Here is a 24,198-nt window from a genome sequence, read left to right on the forward strand (position 1 = left end):
AAACCCACACATCTAATTGTGGCCTTCCAATATTGCTGGAGCCCAAGGCCTTAAGGAAGACTGAAAGATGGTGACTGCACTGAACCCTAGTCTGTTTTTTGGAGGGGGGTGATGTTAGCTTTATATATTCCCTTATCCCAGACAGCGGGAGCTCATTGGATAAACAGGGCTGAACAAACCATGGTTTAGTGCCGTGATGGCGAACCTATAGCACATGTGCTCGAAGTGGAACATGGAGCCATGTCGCCTGGCACGTGCGCCATCGCCCGTTCCTCTTCCGGGTTTCTGACGCGCATGCACGGATGACATGCGGCAGTGCCGGAAACTAGAAAAGCTGGTCTTCCGTTTTCCTGCGTGAGCATGCGTGCTGGCCAACTGATCATTACGTGCACATGCGTGCCAGAAACCTGGAAGAGTAGCTGGCTCAAACCGGAGGTTCAGTAGCTGAAACCGGAAGTTAATTTTCGGGCGCGCACATGCGACCTGGGCAATTCCTCTTCCGGGTTGTGGCCCAGATGCACACACACTTGGAGCCGAAAAGGTTCACCATCACTGGTTTAGTGTAACCAAGCATGCTTCAGCAACAGAGAGAGAGAGAGAGAGAGAGATTCATCAGCCTCCATTGATATGTGGGGTGAACAGGATCTACAAGACAGCAGCTTCTGGTAATTTGAGGAATATATTTAGTAGTACTTTATTCATATACAGCTTGACTTATAAAGCTCAGAAGCGGTGAAATGATGCCAGAGGACAGGATTTCCCCAACCAGTCACACTTCAGAGGTGCGGGACTACAACTCCCATTATGCCAGACAAGAGTGCCACAACTGGCCTACGAACAATGGGAGCTACAGTCCAACCCAGATGGTCAGGGCAGGTTACAGGCTAGGTGAGAGGATTTTGAGCACTGGTGCAACACGGACAAGGTGGTTGAGGCCTTCTCGGAGGTCGGTGAGTTGTGGGGAAGGCAACCAACTTGGTTTCCCTCACGCACTCCTGGTGCCTTTAACAGCTGCTTTACCGTGAGAAGCAGAAGTTCTACCCCAAGCAAGATTCCCTCGGGAAGAGCCATATTTAGTCTTGAAGATTCACCTGAGCGAGTGGGTGGGAAGCCTGAGAAGCTGTTGAGGGTGAGGAGAAGCCCGGGATAGAAATCTGAGACAAGGGAGGTGTTACAGATGCAATTCTGGGGGTATGGGAAGCAAAAGGCCAGGCCAAGATGGAGAACAGCAGCAACCCTTCTGTTTTGCAACTCAGAACCCGGGAGCGGGCCCAGCAAAAAAAAACCCCACCCACCCCCAATACAAGGGGTATGTCACTGGGGCGCCCCCTTCTTCGGCACAGGCTGCGACAGCGGCCCTTATTTCTTCATTTTGGCGTCGTAGGTTCCAGCGTTCTTGTAGGACGATACGTAGCCGCTGTTGTCTACGATGTTCTCCCGCCCGCTCTTTCCTTTGCCCTTCCCGGTCTCGTCGAAGCGTTCCTTGTGGGATCCAGTGTACTTCGAGGTGTCCGTCAGCCTCTCCACAGCCCCGACGCTCTTGGCTTTCTGGAAATCACAAAGACAAGGCGGAGCTTAGAATCCATCTCTGACCAACACCCAACCGCCATCACCATCTCTGACACTCTGGAGTGGAGCTTGAGTGGAGCTCAATCAATCATCCCTGACACTCTGGAATGGAGCTATCTAAGAAGACATGGTGGGCAACCTACCTCCTTAAGGCTGTGGGCCAGGGGTGTCAAACTCAAGGCCTGGGGGCTGGATGTGGCCTGTGGGGCCGCCCTGGAAACAGGAAAGAACCAGCCCATGGCGCCTCTGCCAGCAAAAATGGAGCTCAGGAGGTCCGTAGGCAGCCCTCCCAAGCTCCGTTTTCTCAAGACTGACTTATCTGTCCTCTTCGCCTTCCTCTATCTGGGGAGAAATATAGACTTCTTGCAAGCTCCGTTTTCTCTGGCAGAGGGTTGCAAGAGGCCATGGCATCAAAAAATGCCATAAATCCAGCCCTTCCTCGTTCTGTCTTTCTGTCTTCCTTCCCTCCCTCCCGTCCTCTTTCTGTCTCCCTTCCTTCCTTCCCTCCCTCCTTCCCTCTCTTCCTCCCTCTCTCCCAGGAGCAAGACTCACGGTGACGCCCACGTTGGTTGGTTCTTTGCCCGCCACCAGTTGGCAGATGGAGTTGAAAGCCTCCTCGCTGCTTTTATCCTTAAACCGCTTTGGCGCCAGTTCTTCCAAGGCCCGCTTGAACTCCTCATAACCGATGACCCTGGACGATTTTGCTCTGTAAGACGACAGGAACAAAGAATTCACAAACAGCTCAAAACAGGAAAGGACCACCTTCTATGTTGGTTGCCCTCCGCCTTTTTATGCCCAGACCCAGCAGAAAGAATAAATGGGGGTTTTCATTTCTCTAGAAAAAAAGGGTTTGTGGGGCTTTATGGGGGCTTAGTCTCAGGTGACTCCTCATGAATTGCAGTCTTTTTCCATATGCTTCAAGGCAGGGGTGAAATGCTCCCAGTTCAGACCAGATTGCCCGATCCGGTAGCGATGGTGGTGGGTGGTTCGGAGAACTGGTAGCAAAAATCCCTGCACGCCCGTCCCCTCCCATGCTCAGCTGAGTCGCATGATCATCAGAGGCTTTTTTTTTCTTTTACTTTTAAAAGCATTTTTTCTACAACCTCTTCCGACGAAAAAATGCTTTTAAAAGTAAAAAAAAAAAAGCCTCTGATGATCGCGCGGCTCAGTTGGGATCGTCAGAGGCTTTTCAAAGCATTTTTTTCTGCAACCTCTTGGCCGAAGACGTGGTAAAAGAAATGCTTTGAAAAGTCTCTGATGATCCCAGCTGAGTTGCCTGATCGGCAGAGGCTTTTCAAAGCATTAGAAAAAATGCTTTGAAAAGTTAAAAAAAAAAATTGGCCACGCCCACCCAGTCACATTACCTCCCTCCCCCACCAAGCCATGCCCACAGAACCGGTAGTAACAAATTTTACATTTCACTCCTGCTTCAAGGCAAGAGCGGGGAGGGGTCCCACTTGTTTGCGTCTTTATTTTGGATACGTGTGTTTTATAACCTGTGGTCTGGTTTCTTTGAATATAAATAGTATCTTGGGAGTGTGACCGAGTTCTCTTCAGAGGCAGGAGTACCATCCTGCCAGGAGGTCATCATATTTATTGATTGATTTGATTTATACCCATCTCGCATAAAAGACTCTGGCCGGGTTAAAATAGAATAGATAAAAGCCATTAAAAAAAATGCAGAACATCAAATAAAAATTGTAAAAGATAGCAGGCCAAGCTTCATAAAATAAAATAACCTTCGACCATGCCAAGAGAAAGTCTCTATTACAGTTCTGGAGTCCCAGCTACAGTTCTCAGGGGTTTGAGAGAACCTCTAGCTAAGATGCTGTGCAGTTCAGAGAACCCACAAATCCCATTCCTGGCTGGCCCCACCCACCCCACCCCACCCCATTCCTCCCAGGAGTCCCAACGTGGCCCATTTTGGATGCAGGTAAGTGCAGGGCGCGCAGGGAAGCTCAGGGAGGGCGAAAAACAGGCCTACTGGAAGTTTGGGAAGGCCGGAAACAGGCCCATTTCCAGCCTCCAGAGGGCCTCCAGAGCCTGGGGAGGCCGTTTTTGTCCTCTCAGAGGCTTGAGGAGAGCCTCTGGAGCCTGGGGAGGGAGAAAACGCCTCCCCCACCATGGTGCAGGAGGCCAAGTAGGCCACGTCCCCCTGGCCACGCCCACCCAGAAACCAGGCAGAGAACCGGTTGCTAAAATGTTTCAATTCCCCCCCCCTCGGTTTAACCCACAACCCTCCCTCTCTCTCTCTCTCTCTCTCTCTCTCTCTCTCCCTCCCTCTCTCTTTCTCTCCTCCCTCCAATTAAACAATTTGTTTCTGTAATCAAGACCTTTCCTTTACCAACAAACTAGGCCAGCAGACTAAGTACGTTTTCTGCCAGAACTAAGGACTTAACCTCTGAAACAACAGATGATGTGCTGAGCCAAAGGACTAGTAGCAAAAGACATTCTGCCAATACTTTGGATCAAATCGGAACAATTTGGTCTTCTCAGAAGCACAGATGTGGTCCTCAGCTGTGCCAAGTCCAAGCTGGCATTCAGCCAGGGAAACTGGGTGAGGTTTGTGTGTGTGTGTGAGACAGAGATCTATTTGTATTTATTGGAATTACTATGCTACACAATGGCTGTAGGCTCAGGAGAGTCACGGGCAATCATCAAAACCTTCGAACAATACACAATCCTATCATCTCAAAAACAGTCCCAGGGGCAGGGATGGGTTCTACTTACCTTTACTACCGGTTCGCAACAGAGCCGCGCACGAGCTCGCTTCGCTTGTGCGCACCCCGCTCTTCTGCATGAAAGCGCAGAAGCGTTTTCATGATATCGGGGTCAGTGGGCGGAGCCTCCCGCCAGTTTTACTACCTGTTCTATAGAACCGGTGCGAACCGGGGGCAATCCACTACTGCCCAGGGGCACCCAGAATAGACCAGCCTGAACTCAACGTCTTCCAAACTTAGCAAGAGTTGGTGGTTGTGATCCAAAGGCTTGCTTGTGTGCCTTCGAGTCAGTGTTGACGCCTGGCAACTGCCTAGACAAATCCCTGCAGCGTTCTTGGCAAGCTTTTTTTCAGAAGTAGTTTGGGGTTGTTCCTGCCTAGGGTTGAGAAAGAGTAACTGGCCAAGGTCACCCATCCGGCTTTGTGTTTAAGGTGGGACTAGAATTCACAGTCTCCTGGTTTTTAGCTTGGTGCCTTAACCGCTACATAAAACTGCCTCTTGGTCCAGATGTTTACGGACAAACTGTTTCCCAGAAGGGGGCACCACTGAAAAAGCTCAGGCTCTGTTCTGCCCCAGCTACGGACCCCAAAGAATGCAGCACACACAAAGTCTGTACAAACCTTAGTTTACTAAATTAAATCAGTCTTTTTTCAAACAAAGGCTGTTAATTAACTTTCTTAACAGCCTACAAGAATCCAAAGAATAAATAATCGTAATCTTACTATGGTTGGCAGAAAGCCCAGAAGCAATTTGCAGGAAACTGATAAGAGAACTAAGATCAGGACACGAAGGAGAGTGAACAAAGTTGTTCCCTGCAAATTGCCTCAGTCGTCGTCCATCCTTAAATAGGCTAAGAGAGTGGCCAATTAGCCCCAAGCTTTACTCTTGAGGAGACCTCCTCCTGAGGAGTCACTCCTGCCTTTTGGCAGCTCTGCGCGCCCGTGCATCGAGAAGAGGTTCCTCCTCTTCTTCCTCTTCACTTATGGGAGCTTCTGGAGGTTCTGAAGGCCCTGGCTGAATCCCTGCCTCTGGCACCACATCTTCTCCAGCCTCCTCATTGTCTGACTCGAGTGCCAGCTACACAGGCTGCTGGCACAGCACCACACCAGCCTCCTCACTGTCAGAATCAGCTACTAGCTGTACAGGCCGCTGACGGGCCACAACAGGCTCCCTATGGATGGAGTTCCCTTGAAAGCAGGCAGGGGCTTCAGCAATCCCTTTAGGACAGGGCTGTCAAACTCGATTTTATTGAGGACCGCATCAGGGTTGTGTTTGACTTTGGGGGCTGGGGGTGGGCTTGGCCAGGGTGGGCATGGCCAGCTCGACATCACTCGTACTGGGGGTGTGACTGTGGTGGCCCAAGCACTGTGCCAGCGAAAACGGACTCCTGGGCTCTATTTTCGGCTGCTACAGCCTCCTGCAACCCTCTGCCAGCAAAAACGGCATTCAAGAGAGCCGCACATGGCCCTCCTGAGCTCCATTTTTGGCTGCAATGGCTTCCTGCAAGCCTCTGCCAGTGAAAACGGCGCTTGGGAGGGTCTCGCACACAGCCTTCCTGAGCTCCGTTTTCACTGGTAGAGGTACCGCAAGCCGGTCCTTCACTGTTTCCAGGGTAGCCCTGCGGGCCAGATCTAAACACCTCGCGGGCCAGATACAGCCATTACAACCCTAACCCTAATCTAACCCTTGAGTTTGACACTCCTGCTCTAGGATATGCTGTCTAGAGGGCCTGGAATAAAAAAACATACATACATACATACATTAAAATACAGTGATAACATGCTTTAATGGTGTGTTCTACATTTGTTTGAAAACTCCGTTTCAGAGCTTCTCCATTTCATCAATGAAACCCTGTCAAGAAGCCAACACAGAAAAGATACTTACTTCACCTTGGTGAAGACGATGTCCACCTCTGTGCCGGTAACCCCTTTTCCATCAATCACCTTACATTCTTTACACAGCTTGGCCCAGTTCTTTCCATTCATTTCCTGCCCCGTCGCTTTGGTGTCTCCATAGATGGCGAATTTCCGGAAGCTTTCCTGCAAGGATTCCATGTCTGTGCTCTCTGCCATATTGCCCTTTCAAAACACAGGAAGAGGTCCAGGTTCAGATCCAGGTTGTAGGTAGGCGATATGAACTAACATCCTGAAGATTGGAAGAGAGACGCAACCCAATGCCCCTCCAGGTGTTTATGGACTTTGGTTCCACCCCACTTGGGCTTAAAGCAGAAGTTAAATGCTCCCGGTTTGGACCGGATCACCCAATCCGGTAGCGATGGCGGCGGGTGGTTCAGAGAACCGGTAGCAAAAATCCCTGCGCCCCCCCCCCAGCATGCCCAGCTGAGCCGCACGATCATCAGAGGCTTTTTTAAAAACTTTTAAAAGCATTTTTTCTACAACCTCTTCCGATGAAAAAATGCTTTTAAAAGTAAAAAATAAAAGCCTCTGATGATTGCGCAGCTCAGCTGGGATCGTCAGAGGCTTTTCAAAGCATTTTTTAAAAAGCCTCTCTGACGATCCCAGCTGAGTTGCCTGATCAGCAGAGACTTTTCAAAGCATTAGAAAAAATGCTCCACAATTTTGGCCACTACTGTATATCAAGGATGAATTTTAGCAGCTGTTCTCTGGAGATTAGCAAAATCTTTCAAACAGTTTTCACCACAATTCCACTTACATAATTATTGGAATGTTCAACGGAAATAATATCAAAACACGGACATTACTTCTAATCTATAGGAACCCAAGACAATTAAGAAGAAAATATTTTGTCCACTTTTGGGCGAAGGACATTGTGCAAGCTGTAATCCAGGGTCTCCACGATGCCTACACTGGATGCAGATTTTCTAAAATCTTTCTGATGTTAAGTTACCTCCCCCCTATTCTCAGAGGCTTTCTTCGAACCAGTTTATGTAACTGCTCTTCTGCAAAATGTTTGGGGGATGGAATCCAGATACATCATACTAAAATCCAGTTAGTCAATTCTTCATTTATTTCATTTCAGAGGTCAACAGTGGGTGCCCAGAGGGAATTATGAAACCCAAAAATGAGCAGAAGGTTACAATATTCCTTAGGAGGATCTTCCCAGAGCAATTAATCTAGATCTAGATTTTTTTTTAATTTATTGTTGTTATCTGCAGCGATTGCAATTTATTTCACTGAAATCCAGCTCAACAGAAATGGTGTGCGTTTGAATAATTAGTTACACAAATAACTAAGTATTAGTTATTATAACAAATAACTGTTGAATTAAGGATCTCAGAAATATTACCTAAGGATAGCTGGAGGGCTTTCAAATTTTCTAATTATATGATAATTCTATTAGATCAGGCTTGATCCGGGTGCCAAAAAACCGTATCAGATGGAGAATTGGAGGTTTTGCGCATATGAAAATGCCCATGTTAATCGGTCTTAGACAACAGAACACAGTTTCTTATCAGAGCCCGAGAAATATTATTTACTGATCCTATTTAATGTAAATCCTGAATTCCTGGTAGAAGACTGCAGATCCCTTGCCTTACGTGTCGCCATTAAAAAGACTATCCATCAGTTTAGGAAGTCTGTCCTGCCATTCGAATTAATGTTCTGGTTTTGTTTAGGAAGTTATTCTTAATGTTTAGCCTAATTCTGCTTCCTTCTCATTTCCACCCTCGAAGATCGAAGCAAGGAAAAGCAGTTCTGTTCCAAGTTGTTATATAAAGTGCAATCAAAAACAGAATGAGTAATAAACACAAGAAGACAGAAATTGTTCAGAAATGTTCTTCGGTACTGGATTGAAAAATTGCTTCTTATTGCAAATTGCACATGGTTTCTTCTACAGAAGAATGGCAAATGAACTTGGAGCTATATTCTTTGCTGTCCAAAATAACCATCCATTTGAATTTGGAAACCAATTTTTAATTATAATTCCGTATATAACGTTTGGATTTCTTCTAACATCAGAGCCTAACATTTAGATTTAGATTTGCTAACTATTTTTTTTAGACAGAAATTATTATAACCCCTATTTTGATTTATAATTTATATCAGACCAATGATCGTCTTCTATAATTGCACATTAGCTTGATTTTAACTATGGTTTAAAGCTTTTAAATGGTAGAAGCAGGTACTTAAATGCATAGGGCAAAATGCATGTTATCTCGAAATTGTTATTCCATTTCATTTAGTTTTATAATGCTGGTGAACCTCTTTCCTATTTATTTGGTTTCTTTTCCTTCTGCTTCTCATTCTTGGTGGTACTACTTCTTTAAGTATCAATTAAAATAAAAAACATAGCCTATAATTAGAAGCTAAAGAAGTAAGATATTGTAAAAACCATAAACAATAAAAAAGCAGCATTGTAAAAAAAAAATCCAACACCTAAATATTAGACTGAAAAGGAGGCAACTTGGAATGCCTCTACACAGAAATTGTGTAGGATGTGAGGGCTGCAACATTTGTCACCCCATTGATTCAACGGATTCAGCCAAGTCAGAAACTGTGTAAGCATCAAACGTTTGTGTTTTCACTCTATAGGAAAACCACCATATAATAATGAATGGATGGTTCTCAGATTTTGCTATGATGAAAAAGTTACTTTAAATTCTGGACTGAAGAGCCACATCTGGTGCTGATTTGGGAGCTGTGGATAGATAGATAGATAGATAGATAGATAGATAGATAGATGATAGATAGATAGATAGATAGATAGAGAGATAGGGAGAGAGAGAGAGTGTTAGAGAGAGAGAGAGTTAGAGAGAGAGAGAGAGAGGTAGAGATAGAGATAGTGAGGTAGAGGTAGAGGTAGAGAGAGAGAGGTAGAGAGAGAGAGAGGTAGAGATAGAGATAGTGAGGTAGAGGTAGAGGTAGAGAGAGAGAGAGGTAGAGGTAGAGGTAGAGGTAGAGAGGTAGAGGTAGAGAGAGAGAGAAAATTAGAGAGAGAGAGAGAGAGAGAGAGAGAGAGAGAGAGAGAGAGAGAGAGAGAGAGATGGAGATAGAGAGAGAGATGTATGTATATACATACACACACACACACACACATATATCAGTGCACTGATAAACAGATACACTTTTACACACCACCCTGTATTCTTCCAGCAAACTAATGGCTTTTCTGCTTGACTTAATCATGGAGAGGCAGATGATTCTGACAGAGGCAGAATCCATTAGCAGAAAAAAAAGCATTCATCTTTTCTCTCTGGGCTCAGGAGGAAAGTCAGGGAGGCTTCCAGGGTCTCCATGGGCCACCTCCGCTACCAAAACAAAAGAAGCCAGAAAGAATTCCAGGGTTGCCACTTATATCTGAACACTCCACAAGAGCACTGCCTTCTCCTGCGTGTTTAACTGAAATCATACGAGTGATTTCATTCTTGCTTCTGGCCTCCAGATTGGATGTCAAGAATTCTCTGCAGCCGACGGTCAACCTATAAAAGCTGAGCAAGCAGGTGTCGGTCTCTCCGAGAGGGACGGGCGAAGTCCACTCAAGAATTACACCCAGGCAGGGTCAGGTTAGGTAAAGGACTATTTTCTCGCCGAGTCTCAGGTGAAGATTTATTCTCTGGCTCTCCTGAGACTTTGGGCAACTGGGAGTGGCGTAGCAAGGAATCTCCCCTCACCCCGATTCTTGCCGATTACCCAAAGTGAGCCAAATGATCTAAGTGAGCTAAAAACAACAACAACAACAAACTTTTGGCAGGAGGGGGAAAAAAAGGCATTATATAAGGAACATGTGCTATATAAGGAACTTTGCTTCCTGTCTGCTGCCTCCTTCTGATCAACCGTCGAGTCGTCACTGCCCAAGGCAGGAAGGGAGGCTATCCAAGGTACTAGTTTTCCTTGCAAGAAATCAGCAGAGAGTTTGCAATATCTCTGCACTGGATTAGTGCTGCCCATGGCTCCTGACTGAGCCCTTGCCCTTAGTAACCCTGTTTTTTCCCCCTGTTAGGGCACCAGCCAGCCTGGGATTTTGCCAGACCCAAGACCATAGTTACAGCCTGACATTAAACAAAAACAGACGTGTGCGTTTGGCTGTTGGTGTGGCCAGAGTTTGTGTTGCCCGGCGACGGTTGCTATGGGTGGGTTGTGATCTTTGGATGCTGTTGCAGCAGGGAGGATGGGGAGGGGGTGTTGTCCTGAACTCTGCACAGAGACACGTGCGAGTGTGTGTGACAGGAGACGTGTCTATGCGTTCACTCTTATCTCTGCTTCTCCACCAGCTCCAAGGCTGGGAGATAGAAGATTGTGAAAGGCTGACACGGAGGGAACCAAGACATTCCTGCACACACCGACACAAAAGGCAGCAGATGCGGAAGGCCTACACTTGCAAACGTAGGAAGATAAACAACTGCACGAATTCTGGCTCCATCCAACTCAGTTATAGATCCCGGACCTAGATTTCATAAAGACCTCTGGCGTCTGGCTAGCTGGCTCAGTGGCTAAGACACTGAGCTTGTCGATCAGAAAGGTTGGCAGTTCGGTGGTTCGAATCCCTAGTATAGGTCTCCTGCGTGAGCAGGGGGTTGGACTAGATGACCTCTGAGGCCCCTTTATTTATTTATTATTTTTATTATTTATTAATATCAATTTGTATGCCGCCCCTCTCCGAAGACTCAGGGCGGCTCACAATGCATTTAAAATCATTATAAAAAACATTTAAAAATTAAAAAATATTAAAACTCATTCACACCATTCATGGCTGGATCTCGCTGGATCGCAAGAACGAGATCAACAGCCCCAGGCCTGCCGGAAGAGCCAGGTCTTCACCGCTTTTCAGAAGGCCAATAGGGTGGGGATGGTCCGGACCTCAGGAGGTAACTGGTTCCAGAGAGCTGGGGCACCCACAGAGAAGGCTCTCCCCCTGCGGGCCCGCCAGCCGGCACTGTTTAGCTGATGGGACCCGGAGGAGACCAACTCTGTGGGATCTTACCGGTCGTTGAAAATTATGTGGTAGAAGGCGGTCTCGAAGATACCCTGGCCCTGAGCCATGTAGGGCTTTAAACCCTTCCAACTCTGTTACTGTTACTGTCTTTTTACGCGCACAGACTCTGGTGAATGGGGGCATTTATTTATTGATTTTAAAAATTTACATAGCTGCCCATTTTCTAACTAATTCTGGGCATCTCCCTGTCAAAAATGTTTGCATTTTTATTTGAATGTGCAGGTCGGAATACATGAAGCGAACACACATTTTAAATACGTCAGGGGTGAGCTTCAAAAATTTTAGTAAGGGGTTCTCTGCCTGGTTGCTGGGTGGGTGTAGGCATGGTGGGCGTGACTTAGTCGGCCTCTTGCACCATGGCAGGGGGGCCGTTTTTGCCCTCCCCAGGCTCCAGTGGCTTTCCTTGAAATTCCAGGAGGGCGAAAATGGCCTCCCCAGGCTCTGGAGGCCCTCTGGAGGTCGGAAACAGGCCTTTCTGAACTTCTGGTAGGACTATTTTTCGCCCTCCCCGAGCATCTGTGCGCGCCCTGCACTTACCTGCATCCAAAACGGGCCACGTGGGGACTCCTGGGAGGGGAGGGGCGTGGTGGGGCGGGTTGGACCAGCCAGGAGTGGGATTTGGGGGTTCTCTGAACTCTACAGAATCTTAGCTAGAGGTTCTCCCGAACCCCTGCGAACCCCCAGCAACCCATCCCTGGAATGCGTGTTCAAATGCATGTTTGAGCACACAGATTTCCATGAAAAAAAATCTGTGTGGTTTTCAAAAAAAAAAACAGACAAGGATCTGGAGGGGGGGACACCTAATTGTATCTCCATTCAGTTCAAGTCCTTCAATATTTAGGGAACTCATGCACAAACACACACGTCCCACAAACTCACACATGCAGCTCCTTTCGCACTGTATATGTTGCGTGTGAGCAAAAAGACGTTTATCCCCAGACTGATGATTGCACTAGAAATAGTAAATCAGCTACTTTGTGGATGGTGGCTCCTAGTTACTGTCTTTCGTTCAAACTCTCTTTCCTTCTCTCCATTGCTCAAGGTGTTGACTCAAGCCCTGTTCACAGTACAAGCAGGATTCTTTCAGCAGATTGCCTAATTCACACCGTTGGGCTAGTTGCTAGATCCTGGATACATAAACAAACATGCAGTGACAGGGCTTCCCCACCCAACAGGCTAGCTCATTTCAGACATCAGGCCAAGCCCAATGTTTGCACTAACAATCATGTCACGAAGTATCCAAACCACGTTTCAGATTCCAAAGATGGATCACAAACAAGCCACAGTTAAGAAGAGCTCAATATTGGCTTTCAGTGGTACCTCTGTTGGCATTCATTTCTCCTTCGACCATGCAGTGATTTGATTGCATTTGCAAAATTGCAACTGCATATAATTTTGTATTTGCAAAATAAAGATATTGCTGTTGCTTTAGTTCATCAAAGCAAACCATAGTTAGCACTAAACTAAAGCTTAAAAACTCACATGGAATCGTGGTTTCAAATTCTAGTCTGTTAACTGGTCCCTAAAGTTTTGAAACTTTTGCATGGATTTTGATTTATTATTTTTTTTTACCTGCAATGCGGTCTTCTGAATGCCTTCTAAAATGTGTTGCAACAAATGATAGACTCAACCTTAGTTAACTTCTCCAACTTGAAGAAAGATTGATAGTGGCTATTGTTGTTTTTAAAAGTTAGCTTCATTTAACTGTTGTACAGTATTTACAATTTTAACTTGCTGTGACCTGCCCACTGGCTTCCTTTCAATTGGGCATGCTACAAAAATTAGCAAACACATTGGCTTTTACATGGGAATTGTATTTTTTGGGCTAGTCATTCTCCAACCTCAGATACAATTTTTTTTTTATGTCCCCCTAGACTGCCAAAAAATTGGCAGCATGCTTTTTTCTGTTTTGGGAAAGAAACACATCTGTAATTTACATCTTAAAATAAGCTTCACGTCGTTTTAACAAGCAAAGAAGTGGGGAGAGAATAGCCTCTAAAAAAAACACCACCTGCGCATATGCAGAAAAATAAAAGTACATTTTGGTTGAAGCCGCATGCAGCTCTTCCCATTTTGCAGAACTGCCTTACTCCCTGGGCCTCTTCAAAGATATTAAGTTCTGTAGGTAGATATTTGAGTGTGCTGTGTTGTATATTGCAGAATAAACTGACATGAGAGATAATTGCTGTCGTTAAAACCTAGAAAAGAATTCAAAGCATCTTTTTTTAAAAAATCCAGAATTGTCTATGCTTGAACATGGGAGTGTTTATTTTTTTAGATTGTCTATGTTTATGTCTCTCTAAGCTGCCCAGAACCATAACCATAACCATATACAATTATATAATAAATACTTATCCTCTTTCTCTCTCTCTCTTCCTCCCTCCCTCTCTCTCTTTTCCTCTCTCCCTCCTCTCTCTCTCTCTCTTTCTCCCCTCCCTCTCTCTTTTTCTCCCTCTCTCCTCTCTCTCTCTCTTCCTCCCTCCCTCCCTCTCTTTTTCTCCCTCCCTCTCTTCCTCCCTCCCTCCTCTCTCTCTTCCTCCCCTCCCTCTCTTTTCCTCCCTCCCTCTCTCTCTTCCTCCCTCCCTCCTCTCTCTCTCTCTCTCTCTGCTTCCCTCCCTCCCTAATTACCAGTAATTCTGGAAGGCAAAGGTACAATACACATTATATTGGGAATGGCCATGGTAAGATCATTGACCTGTGCATATTTGACATCTCTTTTATAAAGTTGCAACCCAGCAAATTCCATCTTTAGATGAATAGAGAGCTGGGGAGCATCCTTTAAATCTTTGGTTCTTAACCCGCTTGGGATACCTGAGAGGACTTGTATTTTTTTAATGATCTTTTCTAGAAGGAATATGAATAGATCTGCCCTGCTCATGTGTATTTATTGACTTAGATCTGTGATGGGAACAAGGTAAAGGTTCCCCTTGCACCTATGTGCTACTCATTCCCGACTCTAGGGGCGGTGCTCATCTCCGTTTCAAAGCCGAAGAGCCAGCGCTGTCCAAAGACGTCTCCGTGGTCATGTGGCCGGCATGACTCAATGCCAAAGGTGCACAGAGCGCTGTTACCTTCCCACCAAAGATGGTCCCTATTTTTCTACTTGCATTTTTTAACATGCTTTCGAACTGCTAGGTTGGCAGAAGCTGGGACAAGTAATGGGAGCTCACCCCGTTACGGGGCACTAGGGATTCAAACCACTGAACTGCCGACCTTTCAATCGACGAGCTCAGCATCTTAGCCACTGAGCTACTTAAACTCATCTAATGGGGGGTACCAGTCCAAACAACCACAGCCCTGTTCACCTCAAAGGGCTGAGACACAGAGCTGTCTCTTCTCCCTCTTCGACTGATTCATTAAAAACAGGAGAAACACATATTATGGACTGGAAAGCATCACCCAATCAATGGAGTATCTCTTGCACAACGCATCCCTGCTCTGATTGAAGTGCAAATAGACTGAAGCCCATTTTTTTTACGTGGGATGCTTAAATAAGACTCTTCGACTCTGCTTGTAAGGATCAGGAATATAGAATACAAATTCAAAAGGAAGCGCTACCTATCATTCCTAGCAATTTTCTCCACCCCCCTCCCCAGATCTTACTAAACTGGATCGCCCAGCTGATCTATTGGTCAGGCTGGATTCCTGAGAGCTGCAGTTCAGCAGCGGACAAAAGAAAATGGCTTCCCACCGCTGCTCTGGAGGTGTGGCCAGATATAATATCATGTCTCAAGATGGCGGACGATGCCAAACTGCAAAACCAGGTGTCTCTCCACACCAGGGCTTGTTTTCAATAGCCAGGATTGAAGCTTAAGAGGAAATGCTGCAAATATGTACATGACCTGATTTAGGACAGAAATAAAGCCTTTCTGTGCTTGTTATCACAGTACCAACATAGCATGTTCAGAAACCCTCGGACAGGTCTAATGCACATCAGTAGATCATTACCTTCTGCCTCCAGTTCGCCAACTCTGATAAAGAGTTTGTAAGGTTTTGTGCAAAAGAGCCTTGGCACTATCTGTGGAGATTCTCACAGTCATCCTGGTCATGGTTGTCTCAAAGGGGGCAACCAAGAATTTTCTTCAATTCAGTGAACCGAAGAAGCTTCTTGGATGAAAAGCGAAAAGTCTTCAAGGAAAACTTGAAGGAGCCTGGATAGCTCAACAGACAGAGCACTGTAATTTAACACCAGCTGTCTGCAATTAAAGTAAGATCGAATCTCGCCAGGCTCAAGGTTGACTCAGCCTTCCATCCTTTCTAAAGTAGGTAAATTGAGGACCCAGTTTGTGGGGGCAATAAGCTGACTTTGTATAAATATACAAAAGTATGAAGGCTATTGCTTAACGCATTGTAAGCCGCCCTGAGTCTCTGGAGGAGGGCGGCATATAAATCGAACTAATAAATAAATAAATAAATAAAATAACTTCCCCCCCCACACACACACATGCAAAAAAAAATTGTGGCACTCTCTCAAATCCTGGAATATTGCTATCATGTCCCTCCTAGTCTTTTTTTTCTCTAGACTAGCCAACCCCAAATTCTGCAACTGTTCTTCATATGTTAGTTGCGTTAGTTCGTAATAAACCAGAGTGCAAAGCAGGATCTCTTCACACAGACAGATAAGTCCACAATGAAAGGATTCTGAAGTCGCAAGTGTTAAAACTGTACCAGTGGAAATCTCTAGGCGAAGCTCAGGCTAAGGTTAACTTGCCCTGTTTGAGGGTAGCCAGCTATTTTCAAAATGTTTACTCAAACGAAAAAGCCTCAGCATCCAGGCTGATTGAGCCAAGCAGCCCTTCTCCGGCCCTGTCTCCTGCCTTTGCAATTTAAAATCTGTACATCTCTAGATGACATTTCTCCGCAGTCCTATTAACAGCCCGTAAAGGCAAATAAACATCAGCGGGATCAAAGAGGGCGTCACGCTTAAACAACCCACCAGGAGAAGCAGACAGATGCACGGAGTGAAACAGCCATTCAACCACCACTCAACGGAGAACCCCATTCAACCAAGCCCACTGCACTGGTGGTGCAGTGGACTAAACTACTGTTAAAGTAGCACTTAGCTGCCATCTGCCTGCAATTACTGCGAGTTCAAATCTCACCAGGCTCAAGGTTGACTCAGCCTTCCATCCTTCCAAGGTAGGTAAAATGAGGACCCGGATTGTGGGGGCAGTAAGCTGACTTTGTATAAAAAAGAACACCGCTTGGGGGGGGGGGCAAAAAGCCCTACTAAGCAGATATATACAAAAGTATGAAGGCTATTGCTTAACGCATTGTAAGCCGCCCTGAGTCTCCGGAGAAGGGCGGCATATAAATCGAACCAATAAATAATAAATAAATAAATTATCGGGATCTAGGGATGCTTTAAGAGCAGATCTGCACGGCGATCACCAGGATCGCGGAGAGAGCAGGGTTTTCTTTTGTTTTTGCATTATTTACCCTACAGCCTGGTGGGAAAAAATAAACAATAAACAGCATCCCACATTAAATTCGTGTAGAGCAAAAAAAAAATAAATGACGTCACCGCCTTGCCTGCGCTGCAAACCACAAAAAAAAAAGTGTGTGTGTGTGTGGAGGGAGAGAAAGCTTAGACGCTCTGTCTCCAACCTGGCGCCCTCCCGAGGGGCCCTTCACCCCAAAAAATCAATGAGGGGTGGGCGGTGGGTAGGATGTGGTCCAGAGCATCTGGAGGGCGTCAGGCTGGGGCTGGGGCTGTAGGGGTAGAAGAGAGCAGGGCTCCTTTGTCCATGGCCATCTAGGGATGAGATTTCCACGGGGCTGATGTGCGAGGAAGCGCGCCCAGACAGACAGCAGGAGGAGGAGGAGGAGGGAGGGAGGGTCCTCACCGACAGACAGAGAGAGAGAGGGAGAGAGGGCAGCTTGGAGAAGGGATGGTGGTGGAGCTGGAGCTGCACCCCGGATGGATGGCAGGAGGGATGGAGGGAGGGATGGAGGGATAGAGGGATGGATGGAAACCTTGTTGTTCCGCCAGGCTGGGCTATCAAGGTAAAGATATTAATTGGGGTTTTTAAAAATGGGATTTTAAATTTGGGGTTTTAAATTGAGCCTATAATTTAATAATTTTAATTATTTTTAAATTTTGTCTGTCTTTGTGCTTTTAATCAGGCTGTACACCGCCCTGAGTCCTTCGGGAGAAGGGCAGTATAGAAATTAATTAATTAATTAATTAATTAATTAATTAATTAATTAATTAAATAAATAAATAAATAAATAAATAAATAAATAAATAAATAAATGGAGGGATGGAGGGATAGAGGGATGGATGGAAGGATAGAGGGATGGAGGGAGGGATAGAGGGATAGGGGGATGGAGGGAGGGATAGAGGGATAGAGGGATGGATGGAAGGATGGAGGGATAGATGGAGCGGAGCGCGTCGCTGCAGCGACACCGGTGGGAAAACCAGAAGGAGGCTGACTGCAAGCCCGGTGCGCCCCCCCTCCCCAACACACACACACACACACACACACACACACACACACACACACACACACACACACACACACACACACACACACACACGGTCCTGGGACCCAACCGTCCCTACCCCCCATCGCCTTCTCCTAGGGCTGCCCAGCTTGCTTGCATGCATGCTCGCTCGCGCGCTCGCCGCTTACCCCGCTCGCCTTCTACCCTCTCTGCGCCTTTTTTTGCAGGACGCGCTGCTTTCGTGGGGGGAATAAAAAAAGGCTTGCGCGGCCGTCCGGGCGAGGCTCAGCTGTTGATTCCCGTCTCCATAGAGATCTGAGTGACACAGCGGCTGACGGGCGGCGGGGGGAGGAGGAGGAGGAGGAGGCTGGGGTGGAGGCAGAGCAGAACAGCAAGGGGGCGGGGCGGGCGAGGCCCCGCCCCTCCGCTTTGCCAAAGACCCCGGGCTCCGGGCAGCGGTTGTGCCAGTGCAACGCGGGGCGAAGGGGGGGGGGGGCGGTGTGTCGGAAAAGCCCCCAGGGGGAGGAATCTGGGAAGGAAGGAAGGGGCGCAGGCAACGGGAGAGGTCCGTCTAGGCGACCTCGCATTCCCCCTCTCGCCCCCCCCCCCTCCACACACACCCAGACCTGGTTTGGCCCGTTGAACCTTGGATCCGAGGCTCTGGGCAGGAGCCTTTAATTCCTGCAGGCTTGGCAGAGGCTTTGCAATCAAAGGTCCCTTCCAACTCTGTTGCTCTGTTCTGTTCTGTTCTGTTCTGTTCTGTTCCGTTCCGTTCCGTTCTATTCTATTCTCTATTCTATTCTTCTCTACTGTGCTCTACTCTATGAATTTTCTTTTCTTTTCTTTTCTTTTCTTTTCTTTTCTTTTCTTTTCTTTTCTTTTCTTTTCTTTTCTATTCTATATTCTATTCTACTCTACTCTATAATTATTCTATTCTATTCTATTCTATTCTATTCTATTCTATTCTATTCTATATTCTATCCTATTCTACTCTATGATTATTCTATTCTTTTCTATTCTATTCTATATTCTATTCTACTCTACTCTATGATTATTCTACTCTATGATTATTCTATTCTATTCTGTTCTATTCTATATTCTATTCTATTCTACTCTACTCTATGATTATTCTACTCTATGATTATTCTATTCTATTCTATTCTATTCTATATTCTATCCTATTCTACTCTATGATTATTCTATTCTATTCTATTCTATTCTATTCTATTCTATTCTATATTCTATTCTACTCTACTCTATGATTATTCTACTCTATGATTATTCTATTCTATTCTGTTCTATTCTATTCTATATTCTATTCTATTCTATTCTACTCTACTCTATGATTATTCTATTCTATTCTATTCTATTCTATTCTATTCTATTCTATTCTATTCTATTCTATTCTATTCTATTCTATTCTATTCTATTCTATTCTATTCTATTCTAGAATGGCTGGAGAATTCTGGGAGTTGAAGTCCACAATCTTAAAGCTGCCAAGTTTGAAGACCTCTGAGGTAAAATATTGGGGCTGGTGTTCCATGTTGGGAAAGATGGAACGCGAAAGGAGAAGGGGACAGCAGAGGGTGAGATGATTAGTGTCACGGGTGCAACCAACATGAGTTTAGGCAAAGTCGGGGAGACAATAGAGGACAGGGGGTGCCTGGCGGGCTATGTGGTCACGAAGAGTTGGGCACAACTTAGCGACTGAACAACAACAAAATCATACTAAGCCATTTTGTTGTTGTTAGTTGTGAAGTCGCGTTACGACCCCATGGACAACGTTCCTCCAGGCCTTCCTGTCCTCTACCATCTTCTGGAATCCATTTAAACTCATGCTGACTGCTTCAGTGACTCCATCCAGCCACCTCACTCTCTGTCGTCCCCTTCTTCTTTTGCCCTCAATCTTTCCCAGGATTAGGCTCTTCTCCAGGGAGTCCTTCCTTCTCATTAGGTGGCCAAAGTATTTGAGTTTCATCTTTTCTTTTTTTTAAAATTTGATTTATATGCCGCCCTTCTCTGGAGACTCAGGGCGGCTTACAATGTGCTCAGCAATAGCCTTCATCCTTTTGTATATTTATACAAAGTCAGCTTATTGCCCCCACAAACTGGGTCCTCATTTCACCTACCTTAGAAAGGATGGAAGGCTGAGTCAACCTTGAGCCTTGGCGAGATTCGAACCCTGCAGTAATTGCAGGCAGCTGGTCTTAACCAGCTTAATAACAGGGTGCCTTAGACCACTGTACTACCAAGGCTCTTAGAATCTTCAGGATCTGGCCTTCTAAAGAGCAGTCAGGGTTGATCTCCTCTAGGACTGACCGGTTGGATCGCCTGGCAGTCCAAGGGACTCACAGGAGTCTTCTCCAGCACCAGAGTTCAAAGGCCTCAATTCTTTGGCGCTCAGCCTTTCTTATGGTCCAACTTTCACAGCCATACATTGCAACTGGGAAAACCATAGCTTTGACTATACACTCTTTTATTGGCAGGGTGATGCCTCTGCTTTTTAGTACGCTGCCTAGATTTGGCATAGCTTTCCTCCCCAGGAGCAAGCGTCTTTTAATTTCTTGGCTGCAGTTCCCATCTGCGGTGATCTTGGAGCCCAGGAAAATAAAATCTGTCACTACCTCCATTTCTTCCCCATCTATTTGCCAGGAATTGAGAGGGCCCGATGCCATGATCCTAGTTTTCTTAATGGCTAAGCCATGACAAATGCTAAACATGATGAAAGCTAGAATACTAGCATAGAATAGAGCTGGGAGGGACCTTAGAGGTCTTCTAGTCCAGCCCTCTGCTCAAGCAGGAGAACCTATACTATTTCAGATAAGTGGCTGTCTAGTTTCTTCTTAAAAACCTCCAGTGATGGAGTGCCAGTGATTCCTGAAGGCTCCGGTTAATTGTCCTCACTGTTAGGAAGTTTCTCCTTAATTCCAGGTTGCTTCTCTAGCCACGCTCAACCAGAGTTCTGCGATTGGGCTTCAACTGATCATGCGGAAAGACTGTGCAAAGCCAACATTAAATCCCGTGGCTTTGCCTGCTCGTGCTCACCCACATGCGTGCAAAGGGGCAAAGATAAATCAATGGCAAGAGCTTCATGCGTGTAATCTCGAAACGAATAAGGGAAGCTATCTGGAGGCTACAATTATTTCTCCACTTCTGCTTCAAAAGAGGACTAGCATTACTGGGTGAAATCGGCAGGCTTTTGTTCAAACCTTAGGAAAACCTTCCTAAACAGCTAAGAAGGAAGGCGAATCTTTTCCACTGGGATGGGATCAGTGGTGAAATGTAAAATGTGTTACTGCCGGTTCTGTGGGCGTGGCTTGGAGGTGGGGGTAATGTGACTGAGTGGGCGTGGCCAACTTCTTTTTTTTAACTTTTAAAATCATTTTTCTACAACCTCTTCGGCCGAAGAGGTTGTAAAAAAAAATGCTTTTAAAAGCCTCTGACGATCAGGCAACTCAGCTGGGATCGTCAAGAGGCTTTTAAAAGCATTTTTTTTACAACCTCTTTGGCCGAAGAGGTTGTAGAAAAAAATGCTTTTAAAAGCCTCTGACGATCCCAGCTGAGCAGCCCGATCATCAGAGGCTTTTTTTTTTTTACTTTTAAAAGTATTTTTTTTTTGGCCGAAGAGGTTGTAGAAAAAAATGCTTTTAAAAGCCTCTGACGATCCCAGCTGAGCAGCGCGATCATCAGAGGCTTTTTTTTTTTACTTTTAAAAGTATTTTTTTTTTGGCCGAAGAGGTTGTAGAAAAAATGCTTTTAAAAATTAAAAAAAAAAAGCCTCTGATGATTGCGCGGCTCAGCTGGGCATGGGGGGGGGCAGGGATGTTTGCTACCGGTTCTCTGAACCACCCGCCGCCATCACTACCGCATCAGGCAGTCTGGTCCGAATTGGGAACATTTCACCCCTGGATGCGATGGAGGAAAGACAGAGCAGCCCTTTGCTGAATAGACAAGAGATTGTCTTCTATAAAACTACACTGAATGGGATGATTGGATTAGAGAAGCTCTAAGGCACACACCCCACGCAGAGTTATACAAAGAGGTATCCTGCAAAGGAATAAATAAATGTGATATGTTGCAAAAGGCGTGGAGTGTGCATTTATGAAGGGAGACAAACAAAGCTAGCCAGCCTCGGCAGCTGACCCTCCTGGGACACATTAATGCTTGTAACTGATAGCTGGAGGAAGGAAAAGACATGCTAGGCAACATTCAGTAATATAAATATATATGTACTTTTAGTGCTGGAAGCAGGAATGTCTCCACCCACCATCCGGATATCTGCCTTTACCTTCCAAATACATTCCTGACTCATTATAAATACAACAGAGACGCTGCATCTAGCAAAGCATTAAGACTGATCGATTACATTTCTATCCTGCCGCAGTTGATCAATTCTTAGTGGTTTACATTAAAAACATGAGAATAAACACTCAAGATGAGGAGACGCGTTAACGTTACAAACAGAAGCCGCTTCTATGACATCGCCAGATTCGTTGGCCAGCTAGGCTGTTTTTATTTACTGGAACATCAAAGCTTTTAAATTCTTGATTGAGGCTATTTTCAATTTAAAAAAAAAAATCAAAGAAATATAAAGTGATATCGGCATCTGAGCTATTTCTCTGCCATAAATTACAAAAACTAAGAACATTCCCAAATATTAGACTTCAAAATAAAGTATTATGGGAGTGAAAAATTTTAGATGGAAATGTTGATCGATTTAGAAACGATTAAGAAAGGAGGAAAATATTCTTTGTCAAGATTATGGATACTAGCTGCCATTTAAGAGAGGTGCAATATGGATTCGATGTAATGGGTCTTAGAAATGAGGAATATATATGAAATATTGATTGTTAAAATGACAAAGATTTGGAATGATGTCTATTTGGAAATAATTGTCTAGAATTTAGGGTGACATAGTAGAATGATAAATGTTTAGAATAAGATTTTTTTTCTCTTCTTTTTTTAGGATGTAAATGGATAAAATTTCAAACAAAATTGATCGAGGGAATGTGAGTAATTGTATTTACTTTATACCGGATCAAATCCTTGCTCTAAAAAGGTGTATTTTATGTTTTATGTTCTAAAAAATAAAAAAACTTTTCAAAAAAAACCCCTAAGAACATTCCCACATAACATGGGAATGTGTAACAAGAATATGTATAACAAGGCAGTAAAATGTAACTAATTATATTGTTCTAATAACGCGTTCGTCCTAATTATATTACAAATGAAAGATGACGGCTAATAGGCTTCCTTTCATGTGCACATTTTGGAGTGCAAATTGCTTTGCAAACTTCCGGGAGGCAGTTGGCATCTTAAGCGAATTCCAGTTTGCATACAAATTCAAGAATTGCTCATGGAATAAGTTTGGGAAGGATATTACAAAATCTCCATTCCCACCCCTTTCTCGGGGGAAGGTTACTGCAAAATCCCCATTCCCTCCTCACTCCTGGGGGAAGAATATTGCAAAATCTCCATTCCCACCCCACTTTGGAGCCAGCCAGAGGTGGTATTTACCGGGGTTTTTTTTGTTTTATTTATTTTTTATTTTTATTTTTTTTAATTTGATTTATATGCCGCCCTTCTCCGAAGACTCAGGGCGGCTTACAATGTGCTCAGCAATAGCCTTCATCCTTTTGTATATTTATACAAAGTCAGCTTATTGCCCCCACAAACTGGGTCCTCATTTCACCTACCTTAGAAAGGATGGAAGGCTGAGTCAACCTTGAGCCTTGGCGAGATTCGAACCCTGCAGTAATTGCAGGCAGCTGGTCTTAATAAGCTTAATAACAGGGTGCCTTAAACCCCTGTACTACCAAGGCTCTTCTCCGAACTGCTCAAAATTTCCGCTACCGGTTCTCCAGAACCTGTCAGAATCTGCTGGATTTCACCCCTGGTGCTCCATCACAGGAAGCTTTTAAGAAGAGATTGGACAACTATTTGTCTGAAATGGTATAGGGTCTCCTGCTTGAGCAGAGGGTTGGACTACAAGTCCTTAACGTGAACCAGCCACTTAACACGAATGTTAAGAATATTGTTGTTGTGTTACCAACCAGCAGAGTGTAGAGCACAGAGAGCAATGGATAAGAGATGTGCAAACTGGTTTATCAAAAGTTTACTTTATAGTGAAAAAACAATCCCATAGTCTTTAAATCAATCCAAGTCTTTGCCAGTTAAATCAGTCCAGTGATACAAAAATCTTCTTACCACACAAACAGTAGTTGGTTAGAATAACAAACTCACTCTGGTTCACAAACCACGATGGTAGCAGATCCATCCAACCGATGATAGCACAATGGTTGCAACTCCACACACAATGGTAGCTTATCATCAACTGAATACGTTACAGTACCTTTCTTAAATACGTTCACAACTAATTACAGCATGACTCAGCATTACAATGAATCAGCAGGAAAGCTTTAAAGTCACACAATACATATTCATATTAAAGTCACAGAACACATATATTGCCTGGACAACTTGCTAGGCTCAAACCATATCCTAACAACAAGCCCCTTAAACATGAGCCAGCAGTGTGTGGCGGCAGCAA

At 45.1% G+C, this 24,198-nt stretch overlaps 1 protein-coding gene across 1 annotated transcript; it reads right to left on the reverse strand.

Annotated features, from left to right (window-relative positions):
- Positions 1 to 673: 673 nt before the first annotated feature.
- Positions 674 to 17,978, reverse strand: TPPP3 (tubulin polymerization promoting protein family member 3). Its single transcript, XM_070952832.1, has 4 exons — positions 17,837 to 17,978; positions 6,174 to 6,367; positions 2,122 to 2,275; positions 674 to 1,548 (listed from the first exon to the last, which is right to left on the reverse strand). The coding sequence occupies exons 2-4, from the start codon at positions 6,359 to 6,361 to the stop codon at positions 1,360 to 1,362; spliced, it is 531 nt and encodes a 176-aa protein (XP_070808933.1). The 5' UTR covers positions 6,362 to 6,367; positions 17,837 to 17,978; the 3' UTR covers positions 674 to 1,359.
- Positions 17,979 to 24,198: the final 6,220 nt, after the last annotated feature.

The sequence above is a fragment of the Pituophis catenifer genome, unplaced genomic scaffold (assembly GCF_029215685.1).
Source record: "Pituophis catenifer annectens isolate HBS135680 unplaced genomic scaffold, rPitCat1.0.hap2 SCAF_13, whole genome shotgun sequence".
Lineage (NCBI taxonomy): Eukaryota > Metazoa > Chordata > Lepidosauria > Squamata > Colubridae > Pituophis > Pituophis catenifer.